The 12,516-nt window shown below is 40.6% G+C and overlaps 1 protein-coding gene across 2 annotated transcripts in view; it reads right to left on the bottom strand.

Annotated features, from left to right (window-relative positions):
• Positions 1-12,516, bottom strand: part of TTC39B (tetratricopeptide repeat domain 39B) — a 113,490-nt gene that overhangs the window by 52,863 nt on the left and 48,111 nt on the right. For both annotated transcript variants that reach the window (XM_055122687.1, XM_055122692.1), the window contains one exon: positions 923-1,015. In XM_055122687.1, the coding sequence (XP_054978662.1) occupies positions 923-1,015 (93 nt within the window). The remainder of the gene's footprint in view (positions 1-922; positions 1,016-12,516) is intronic.

Here is a 12,516-nt window from a genome sequence, read left to right as displayed (position 1 = left end):
TTCAGTGGCGGGGCCAGAGGATGCAGTTGAGATCCTGACTCCTGGGGCAGTGCTTTGGGGCCCTCAGTGTTGTACTTTGAGATATATAGGGGACCATGCGGTGACAAGGATCAAACTCAGATCAGCCACATGCAAGAGATAACCCTAACTCTGCACCTTCCAGAATGATTTTTTTAAAGGATTATGAAACCTCCAAATGTAATACTGTGCCTTACTATGACTCTAAATTATTTCTTTTTTTTTTCCTTTATGAATCTTCAGCCTCTATCACTTCAGCCACTGCAGCCTAGCTCCTGCCCTGCCCCAATTGCTTTGTAAAACACCAAGCTAGGCATCAGAGAGATAATGCAGCTGGCATATCCACACAGATCTCTTCACAACTCCTGGCTCTGTTGACCAGATTCCAGAACTGCCCCTCAAGCCCCAGGAGCAATACCTGAGTACGGACCCAGAAGTAAGCCCTGAGACCTCTATTCCATGAAAAGCCTTTGGCCGCATCATATCAAGAAGAACTTGCCTAGAGAAGACTGGAATGAAATACATCAGAATTCTAAACTCTAATTGATCTGTGTGGCAGGGATTATATTTCCACTTGCTTCCCAATTTTCTTTTTGCTTTCCAATGAGGTTATATTGTTATCCAAGACTATTTAAAAAATTAAGATTAAGAGAAGACTCCAAAGGATATTATGTCCCAAAATACTAATTTAGTTTTGTTTCTGCTTTCATGTAACAGTATTTTTTATTTGTTGGCTTCCTTAGCACGTAAGCATCCTTCCTAATTTGAAAAACACCTGCCTGGACCTCTCCACTTCTCATGGGTTAGTAAATCACAAAGCTTTAGTTTAAGATCAATTGTGCAGTTCACAGAGTTAGGCTGCCTGGCCCTGAACCCCCAGATATGCCCATAACTCCATCCTGACCTGCTCATATTAGATGTTCCATGTAGTCCAGATGTCTGTTTTGTGTCAAATGAAGCACAGTAATGGCTGCTTGCTGCCATAGCTGACCGAGACCTGTTAATGAAAAAGGCAGAGAGCGGTTTTAGTTTCATTCTTACAGGAAAAGCCCACAAAAATACAACTGCACAAAGAAAAATCCTCCATTTATTTAGGACATCTCACCTTCCTTTTGTAAATTTTGAAACTAAGCAACAAAATATCTTGTTATATACAGAATACTTTTAAAGTTCAGCCCAAGGGGCTGGAGAGATAGCACAGTGGGTGGGGCATTTGCCTTGCACGCGGCCGACCCGGGTTCGGGTCCCAGCATCCCATATGGTCCCCTGAGCACGGCCAGGGGCGGTTCCTGAGTGCAGAGCCAGGAGTAACCCCTGTGCATCGCCAGGTGTGACCCAAAAAGCCAAAAAAAAAAAAAAATAAAAAAATAAAGTTCAGCCCAAATAAAATAACATTTATTTTTATTCTAATATACACAAACAAAAATAATTCTAACACCCTACCACTCACTGTCCAAAGATAGTATAGTATCTGCATATATAGCCCTTAAGGTCTTTTGCTAGGAAAATAGTTTTTTCAAATAAATGTATACCTATAGGTTTTATAAAAATAAATATTGTTCTTAGGGAAGTAAAACTTTTTAACCTTTTTTAAGGTCTCTGGATGGTTCTGAGAACTAAAATGACAAAAACAGATGAATAGGAGAAAAGCAATTATTTGATATACCATGTGCATAAAACACTGACATTAGGCTCTGCTAAAATAAGTTGCACTAGATTCATATATATAACTTGTATGACACCTTCATACATGTAAACTACTGTCCAGAATTCATTTTATTAAGAATCATCTCTCTCTCTTTCTCTTTTTCTCTCCACCCCCTCCCCTTTTTTGCTTGGGACCACACCAGACGGCAGTACTTGGGGGGACCATATGTAGTGCCAGGAATTGAACCTGAGTTAGCCATAGGCAACGCAAGCATCTTATTCATGTATTATCTCTCTGACTTCATATTTTCTCTTCTAAAATAAGAAACGTTGTAAATACATAGATAAAATAACATTGCAAATAAATATATTTAGCAATTATGAAACCAAGAGTAATTCATCTTCCAGCTACTTGTTAGCTTGAAAATAAAGACAAAAGACAACGAACATGTGGGGCAGGCGCAACAGTACAGCTGGTAAGGGTGCTTGCTTGCCCTGCACGAGGCTGACGTGGGTTTGATCCTCAGCACCACATATGGTCCCCCAAGCCCTGCCATTATCCCTGAGAACAGAGCCAGGAGTAACCCCTGAGCACTAATGGATATGGCTCCCCACGAAAAAGGAGAAAAAAAGCTCTCTCAATGTGATCTTGGAGTACTATCTATCATCTCAACCTAAAGAACATTCCAGAAGATATTTTTGTTTGATTTACTATTCACTTTTTTCTAAGATAAAAAGAATATTTGATTTGACAAGCCAGTTTGATTGACTTTGCAAACAAACTTATTTAGTCCTGCCAGTTAAAACACTTGAATTTTATACACGTGAAGTTCTTTGTGTATACATAAACATAGCATTGGAGGGTGTATGTTATTCACTAAGCCATTCAGTGAGCATTTCCAATGTGTGTCCTCCGAGTCAAGTACGTTGACAAGTGCAGGGAATAGAGAGGAACGTGTAAGACAGAAGTGTGATTTACTAGTTACCACTATGCAAATAATTTGACTGTTAAAATTAGGGTTTTATTGTCTTGTTGGAGAGTATTTACATTGATATTAACAATTCCTACTCCAATCTTCAATTCCCTAATTGCACCTGGAACTAATTTTCCCATCTTGCTGATTACCTAAGTGAAAAATCCTTGACCTGTGTTCACTCTCTCAGCATTACGCTTACACAAGACTGAAGAATGCTGCAATCTCTAGCAGAGAGCAAATTTCCATATGCAGTCCTACTTCACTTCACGTTTCTGTCAACAAAGGACCACATACAAAATGATGTCCCAGTATGCTCTGCCAGCAGTTTACAATTATTTATCCAAATAGGAGCCTCCCATTATCTCACTGGTGCTAGAAGGGCCTCTGGGCCATTCCCATCAGTCCTCATTGCCCTGGTCACTCAGGGCCTGTCAGAGCTTGAGGGCCCAGCAGTGCAGCAATCATCAGGATTACACTAGCTGGTGCTGGGGGTTGTGGGGGGGTGAGAGGACATTAGCCAGTGATCAAACTGGGGGCCTCACATACATACACTAAGCCTGTGCTCTATCACTTGAACCATTTCCTCAGACCCTGTTTTTTTAAAAAACTTCAGATAGATAACTGGGTCAAATCATCAGTACTGAAAATTATTGGACTATACCATGTAGTCTAGTTACAAAGTAGGTGGAGGCATGTAAGTTTGTGTAATTACAATGTATGACATTTGTACAATGATGACACTATCTAAGAAAGCATTTTTTAGTAATGTATCCCAGTCATTAAGTGATATGTGACTATAAGCAGGGCTGCTACTAGGGGCTCTGGTTTCACTCACATGAAAGGTACCTTGTGTTACCCCATCCTGAATTATTTTTTTTTATTAGAAACTAAGATAGAGACCAAGAAAAAAGCAAAAGCTAAGCAATTCTGCAGGAATAATAAAACTGGGGAAAATAGCAAAAGATGGATGGACCACAGTCTGAAAAAACACAAAGTACTCAAATAATAGATTAAATTTAGTAAAGTTTAAATCCCATCACTCATAAATATACAGAATTCAAGGTACTTATTTTCAAGAAACACAAAGTCATGTAGTTCATGCTCTCAAAGATGATAACTGAGTGAGGCTCAATTATCAATTCCAAATCTGGGCTAAAATTAAAAAATCCAAGTGAACAGAAACTGGATAAAAAGAATGTTACTTAGCAACATGGTAAAAGGCTCTGAATTATTTTAAAGTGTGCTTATGAATACAATACAATGATCTCTTTGATGCAAATTAATCTATTTTTATAGGAGCATAGTAAGTATCTAGAAAGGAAAGAATAGTCTAACACCACACACACACACACACACACACACACACCTGAATACCCATCGAAGTGTAAACTCCTAGGAATATTTCACAAGTGGACACTGTTACAATCTTCTCATGGCTTTTTCTCCTGGAAGGGAGCAACATGACGCCCACCAGAGCCATGCCACCCGACCCCACACCAGGCTGTTTCACTCGGGGTGCCCCTGAGTGGGGCAGGTGAGAGCCTCCCCACCCCAAGAGACCCAGCCCCAGCAGCCGAAAACCTCCACAACCTCACTGTCATCACGCTCAAGGCCACTCAAGGAATACGAGTGAAAGTATTCCTGGGCAAACCATGAGACACTCCGTACCCATTCTCTAAGAGTACCGCACCACATTTGATGGGGTTCAAATAGTAGGCAACCAATCATAGAGGGAAATATATAATATATGCATATATACATATTTTCTGATATATATACAAAAGCTCACATCACTAAACCTTTAACAACATGTTAGTGATATCCTAAAGAATGTCTTAATGGCCCCTGCCAAAATAGAACAATCTTCACAGTTTCCCCTATGAATAATTTTTTGTAGCATTTTCAGTGGTTTTCCATATCAGACAATACGAAACATATTATTTCGGTTGTGCTTTGGGAGAGGAATTGGGGCTTAGGATGGAAAATCCCAAACATGGTGGTGGGAAGGTGTAATGGCAGTAGGATTGGTGTTTGAATATTAAATGTAATCAAATATTGTGAACTACCTGATAAAATTTTAAAAATTAAAGAAAGAAAAAACAAGTGGACACTGCTGGTAACACTGCTGAAGGACTGGTCAAACAAATCAACTTTTAGCACACATAAAACCCAGCACCACCCGTGGCTGGTCACATTTGATAATTCCAATGTTCTGGACACACTGTTCAAAGATCAACAATTGGGAATGTAATTAGTGGCCAACAGTCAGGGAGAGAAAGGTCCATAAGCCAGTTCAATTCAAGGGAGAGCCCAGGAAAGTAGAAAAGTGAACTCAGAAGAAAAAGGAGTCAGTGGAATACAGAGAAAAGGAAAGTCCATGAAAGCCTTTTCCACGTTTTGTGCTCCCTTGAAAAGTCCAAACCCATCCTTCTAGACCACCGTCTCTGGAGCAACATCCTACTTTGGAATGACTCCAAAATATAGGTAATAATGTGGAGAGAGAGAGAACAATAAACAAATGTGTTAAAATGTTAAAGGTAGACTAAAGGTATACAGAAGTTCTGTATTGTTCTCATAATTTCCCCCTAAATTTGGAAACAGTGCAAAATAAAAAAAAAAATTCTTTTTTTTTAAATTAAATCACCGTGAGATACACAGTTGCAAAGTTGGTCATGATTGGGTTTTGATCATACAATGTTCTATTACCCGTCCTTTCACCAGTGTACATTTCCCACCACCAATGTCCCCAGTTTCCCTCCTTCCACCCACCAAGCCCCAGTCCATGAAATATTTTCAGAAACAGCTTAGCTTACCCTATAGCAAAGAGCAGAGACAGAGAGCAAATGGGAGAGGACACCAGTCAATGCTGAGGGAAAATGCCAAGCCCTCAGGGAGCTGGGCCTGCCAACAAACCCAGCTCTTACAGGTGCTTGGGGGCCGGGTGGACAGAGGCAGAGAGGACAGGCCAAAGCAAAGACAATTGCCATCAGCTGGAGAGAAATACTAAGAGTTGAGTGTCTTCCTACTTTAGAATCCAGAGGCCAAGGGGCAGGATCATTGAGAAAGGCCTGATGTGGAGCTTAGATTTTTCTCGATATGACATTCAGTTCTCCCCTAATCCCAAGAAAACCTGAGACTAAACTTTGGGGCCAGAGAGGAAGGCACTTGCCTTGCATGAACCCAGCCTGGGTTCAATCTCTGTCACCTCATATGATGCCCCCCAAGGCAAAGCCCGAGCATAAACAAAAAACAAAAAATATAAATGCATGAATAATAAGAGACAGAACTTGGAACAGATGACATTCAACAAGTTTGAACCATATCAACAAGGTTCCTTGATAGAAAGAGGGAGAGAGGGAGGCAGGAAAGAAGGGAGGGAGGGAAGGAAGGGAGGGAGGGAGGGAAGGAAGGAAGGAAGGAAGGAAGGAAGGAAGGAAGGAAGGAAGGAAGGAAGGAAGGAAGGAAGGAAGGAAGGAAGGGAGGGAGGGAGGGAGGGAGGGAGGGAGGGAGGGAGGGAGGGAGGAAGGAAGGGAGGAAGGGAAGGAGGGAGGGAGGGAGGGATGGAGGGAGGGAGGGAGGGAAAGAGGGAAGGAGGAAGGGAGGGAGGCAGGAGAGAAAGCAAGCAAGTATGCATGCATGCATCCATTCACTACTGGTAGGAATGCCAACTGACCCACACTTTTCAGGAAACAATATGGACACTTCTGAAAAAGCTAAGAATTAAGCTTTCATGAGACCCATCAACTCCACTTCTTGGCATCTATCAAGGGGTCAAAAACTCTATTCAGAAAAGTCACTTGCATCCCTATGTTCATTGCAGCACTAGTCCCAATAGCCCAAATCTGGATACAGCCCTAATGGCCAAGAATAGATGACTGAATTAAAGGAACTGGGGCACATATGTACAACAAACAGTACACCACTTGGGTAAAAGAAACGAAGTCATTCAATCTGTTGGTACATGAATGGATCTGGAGAGTATCATGCTTAGTGGAGTTAGAAAAAGAAGGAAAGACAAATAATCTCTCTCATATGTAGGATATAAAGAAACATGGTGGGGGAACAGACGCACAGAAGAGAGAGAGAAACTAAGAACTAAAATCTGGTAGGAAGCTCACCACAGGGGAGAAGGGTGGGGTGAAGGGAACATGGGATGATAGTAGAGGGAAGTAGACACTCTGGTGGGGGGTGTGGCACTAGAAGTGTTATGTATAAAACTCTACCAGTAACAGTTGTGTAAACCACAGTGCTTAAATGAATAAATTATTACCTAAAAAAAGAATGGAAATTCATTTGCATTTAAAACATAAATGTGTACTTTCAGCTTGTGTGCTTCAGACCGTAAAAAATTTAAAGATTTAAACAAAAAAATATGGAGGGTCTAGGGATACATCTCTATGGAGTGCTGCCTTGAATGTGAGGTACTGGATTATAATCTTGGCAACACACCACACACACACACACACACACACACACACACACACACACCCCACCCCACCCCACATACCATACCACACCACATACACAGAGTCTATTAAAAAATGGGGATCCAATGGGAGGACGGGGGTTTCAGAGGAAGACAACTCAGGGGTTAAAGTATTTGTTTTGCTTGTCACCAACCCCAGTTCTATCCTCAGCACAGCATAAAGTTGCCCAGCTCCCATCAAGAATGACTTCTGAGCATAGAGCCAAGAGTAGCCTTTGAGTACTGCTGCATATAGTCCCCAAACAAAACAATGGAATTGGAGAGATGGCAAAATGGGGACGAGTGCCTGCCCTGCATAGAGAAGGTCCAGGTCCGATTCTCAGTGCTGCAGGATCCCTGAGCACTGCCAGGAGCAGTCATGAGCAGCATATGGGCAACAGCCCCTGAGCACTGCCAGGTATGATCTAAAAACAAAACCAAAAAATAAGGCTAAAAGTTAATTTTTAAAATGGACATAGGACTGCCTTTTTCAAAAGTAATGACCCCACAGACACTGTTTTCCTTACCCATAACTATAGCAAATCACTGACAGAGTTGGAAACTCCAACCAGAGACTGTACCTTTTCAAATTCTTTCTTTTGGCCAAGCAAATTGTACTCCTTCATATTATTTTAAACAAACTACAAAGGAATGTTAGCTTGGCTAGAGATATGAGCAGCTTCCATTCCAGTCCATTGCTTTTGTTTGCCGACTTAAGTAGGGGAAAAAAAAAAATACCACATCCCTATTGGAGAGTTCTCTTATTTCTAACTGAAATTCTTCAAACTTCTACCTAGTCTCTTCTTTATCATTTCTTACCACCCAAACACAGCCTTGAAGAGGAAGCATGCAGAACGCTGGATTCCAGTGGGCCAGTCACTGGTGGGCAATGCACTCTGAACCACGCACCCAGTGGGCCTCGGTGTCCTCGTCAGCAAAAATGTAGAGGAACACAAACCAGAAAGTGAAACAGTGGTAGCCAGAGGAGCTGGGAAGGGGTATATTTATAAAGAGCCATAGCTTCAGTTTTATTAGATAAAAATGGAGATGAATGGTGAAGATAGTTGCGTATTTTGAACACATTTAATAATACTTCATTTTACAGTTTAAAATGGCTGAATGACGGGGCCAGAGAGAGAGCCAGAGGGGGCTACAAAGAATGATTTGCTCTTTGGAGTTCCAAATTCAATCCCTGGACGCTAACAAGCACCATACTTGGGGGTAATGAGGCTAGAAGTGGCCTCTGTGTACCACTGGGTGTGTCCCCAAATCAAAAATTGTTAACTAAAATTTTGAAAGTGGTTAATATGCCAGATTTAATATGTGTATTTTATTACAATAAAAAAATTGAGAAAGGGTCCAGAGTGATAGTACAATGAGTAGGGTGTTTGCCTTGAACATAGCTGACCCAGGTTTGATCCCCAGCATCCCATATGGTTCCTCCTGAGCCTGCCAGAGTGATCCCTGAATGTACAGCCAGGAGTGAGCCTTGAGCACTGCTAAGTGTGGCCCCAAAACAAAAAACAAAACAAAACAAAAAATTAGGAGAATAAAAATACACGTCCATATGCCCATCCCCCACTCCCCCCAACACACACTCAGAGAAAGGATAACAATACCTGCTTCTGTCTACCTCACAGGGACATTATGAGGAGGAAATTCGTTTTATTTTCTAAAATGTCCCTTTAAACTGAAGCAACAAAGAAATATAAGGAATGCAAGTGGTGCAGAGGTGCTGATATTATTAAGAGTTGCATAATTGGGGTCAAAAACTTCCCATTAGACAGATAAATTCCAGTCCACTGCTCAGCGGCTGGTGCCTCCTGCAGTCAGAGAGCAAAGGCTAGCTAGGCGGAAATTAGCCATTTGCATTGCAAGCTAGAGTGCAGACGTTTTCTAGATATAGAGCAAATTAATGCAGGATTTGGTCTCCCAAGCCCTACCAGTAGTGAACCCAAAGCACAGAGCCATCTACTGGGTGTTACCAAAAAAAAAAACCTCACGAAAAAATTTAAAAATAAAATTAAAAATCGCATCCTAAGAAAGTTCAAAAATCAAAATAAATGGTTAGAAAAACAATGTTGGCTGGAAACAAGTTTCCTTTTCACTTTTCTCATAATCCACGAGTAGGAAAAATAAATAAAAGCTACCCCAAAGTCTTTTTTGTTTTGTTTTGTTTTTGTTTTTGTTTTTTGGGTCACACCTGGCGATGCACAGGGGTTACTCCTGGCTCTGCACTCAGGAATTACCCCTGGCGGTGCTCAGGGGACCATATGGGATGCTGGGAATCGAACCCGGGTCAACCGCATGCAAGGCAAACGCCCTACCCGCTGTGCTATTGCTCCAGCCCCCAAAATCTTTTTTTCACATGCAATAATAATTTATCTGGAATCCTTACAGTCAGAATTTAAAACACATCACAGCATACATGTTGATCTACTTTTTTGTGGTGGTGGTGGTAAACAGATTAGAGGTTTAAGACAGAAATGCAGTCTTAGTCAAGAGGTGTTCAACAAGTTACTAACATGTGAATGGGATTTTTTTTTTATTTTATATTAGCACCCTATGCCAAACACAGTCTCAAGCCTTGACATTTTATGTGACATACATAGATGAAAAAAAGCACCCATGAATATATTATTGGATGACCTTCACTCTCAAAGATCAGCTTTCAGTAAATAAAAGGGCTTTTCCCAGAATCACATATTCTGAGAGACAAATAAAACAGAACAGGAAACATGCAAATAATCAAGTGAAAGTCCCAAAGTTTAATTTTCTTAAGCTGCAGCTGTTTTCGTATTTGGTATACTATTTTTACTCAGCCTGCTATCAAGCAAGAACCCAAAACTAGTTTTGTCTTATAGAGAAGTTAATGCTTTAAAACTACACAACAGAGCGGAGCAATAGTACAGTGGGTAGGGCATTTCCCTTGCATGAGGCCGATCCAGGCTCAATCCCCCTCACCCCATTTGGTTCCCCAGCTGGCCAGGAGTGTTCCCCGAGTGCAGAGCCAGGAGGACACCTTGAGCACAGCTGGGTGTGGCCCCTAACAGTCAAACAAAAACCCCCAAACTAAAATAACAACAAAGCCTTAAATTAATCTTAAGGGAGAAAAGTATTTAAGTGCTACGTATTAGGAACTGTTGTGCAGCATGACAGAAAAGATCAAATTCGGACCCACCCATCAACTAAGAAGATAATGACTACAGCCCTAAGCCACGAGAGAAATTTAAGTCTAGCTCTCATGCTCCCCTCTTCTCAATACAACAGTCACCTGTGAAATAAGAGTCTCTAACCCACTAATTTAAAATAATCACCAAAGAATACCAATTCATGCCACTTGAATGGCCCACAAAGGCTTTCCACACCTGTGGACTAATGAAATATCAAAAGAAAAGCAAACCATGCATGAAATTCATTATCAAACTCATGTTCATGAAATCTGCCATTATATGCAGTCTTGCCCTTTCTAAAATGAGTCAAAGACATAAGTGTAAAGTGGTGCTAAAAAGTGAAAAGCAAGTGCAAAATGTTAGGGAGTTCTCTGCATGAGGCAAAAAAAAGGAAAAAAAATACTAAAACATTTTCCAAGACACAAGTATCCTGGCATGAACTGTGGCTTTAATGAGAGAGAGAGAGAGAGAGAGAGAGAGAGAGAGAGAGAGAGAGAGAGAGGGATAGGGATGGATGGGCTGCCTACATTCCCCCATCAACCTACTCATTACTGAAATAACACAGTCGCTTAAAGGAGCCCAGATCCACCAACTCCCGCATGATGGAGTCCGTCAGAACCCTGAATGACCTTGGACATCAGATGTAACTTCTTCACATGTTTCCCTCATCTATAGAAGGGAAGTGGTAAGACCAATTAACACTCTTATCCCTGAAGAAACAGAGACACAATTTAGGCTTTAAAAAAAAATCTAGTTCATTTCTTCTTCACTAAAATTTGAAAATGATGACAGAGCAAGAAGATTCAACTTCTTCCCTCACTGTTCAGTTCAAAAAACCACATAGAGCCTTCAGCTAATCACATGAAAAAACAGTGAGCATGAATGGAAAGTTATAAACTCTCAATTTGTAAATATGGGATTTTCTGAGGGTTTGCTTAAAAGTCACTAGGTTAGAAATCAAAACATTTCCCATAAAAATATGACTGTCATATACATGTACACATATATATCAGTATGGTAATGTGTATATAAACATGCATGTGTACTATTAAGCCTAGTTGTCCAGAGACACCAGAGAAGTATCTAATAACCCCAGTTCCCACTCCAATACTTTAGGAATTCTGACAGAGCTATGTTTGGGGACGACCAGACAAGGCTGATATTTGAAATTAAGCCACATTAAGGATCAAGTTCTAACACTGCCACTCACAACCTGGGCAACCTTAAACAAATTACATAACTCCTTTCTGCCTGGATGTACTTGCTTATTTATTACTGCTGAGACAGTAACTCACTCACAGGGCAGAAGGGAAGAGAAAGTACACAGGTACCAAACAGTGGTTGGTCTATATAGCAGAGGCTCAGTAAAAGTATTGAAGTCTGTCCTTTTGAAGCATTCTACCAGCAACATGGCATTTCTCTCCCATAACCTTTAAGACCTCTCGCAGGGCAGGCATGTCTATCTTACCCAGAAGTACCCAACACGGCAGCAGACCCCAAATAAATATTTATTCTATTAATGAACCAATGCCATACTGGAATATACAAACATAACCAAGATCTCTCCCACTAGACTGTGAGTGCTTCCAAAAGCAATAATAATGTTTTATTTCCTAACTTAAAACCACTTGCGTGTTGAACTAATTTAGTCCTTTCCAAAACCCTCCCAGCTCAAACATTTTAGGTTCTCTGTGGCTTCAGAAGATCTGGCACAGATCAAGAGTATTTGGATCTCCTACATATGCTTGGCAGCAAAGTACCAATACAAATACAGTTGAAAATATATTGCAATTCTTATGAAATAAGTAATTTTTATATGTCCTATTTACCTGCCTAAATATCTACACCCACCGAAAACAATACCTTTTTCTGCATCATAGCCCCCGAGCCTAGCAAGAACTTTGTGTCAAATGTGAATACTGCTTGAATGAATGAATGGATAAAATGAATGAATGAAGTCCTTGCCAATCTAACTAAAGACGAATTCCTATTTTTAGAAATCCTTCTTAATTAAATTTGAAATTGCTGTGTTTCAGTATGACAAAATGTTTAAAAATAAAAACAGCAGATGTTTGATCTCTGGGTGGTAGTTTCTTTTTTTAAAAAAATCCTTGATTTATTTTATCCTGCAGGAAAACAACCAAAATACTGGCATCCAAAAAAATTAAAGTGTGTGTCACCCAAAGTCAAACATATTCATTCTGCATCTACAAAGATGACTGTTCCCAAATGATAT

Source organism: Sorex araneus, chromosome 1 (assembly GCF_027595985.1).
Source record: "Sorex araneus isolate mSorAra2 chromosome 1, mSorAra2.pri, whole genome shotgun sequence".
Lineage (NCBI taxonomy): Eukaryota > Metazoa > Chordata > Mammalia > Eulipotyphla > Soricidae > Sorex > Sorex araneus.
This window is presented reverse-complemented; position numbering and strand designations above follow the sequence as displayed.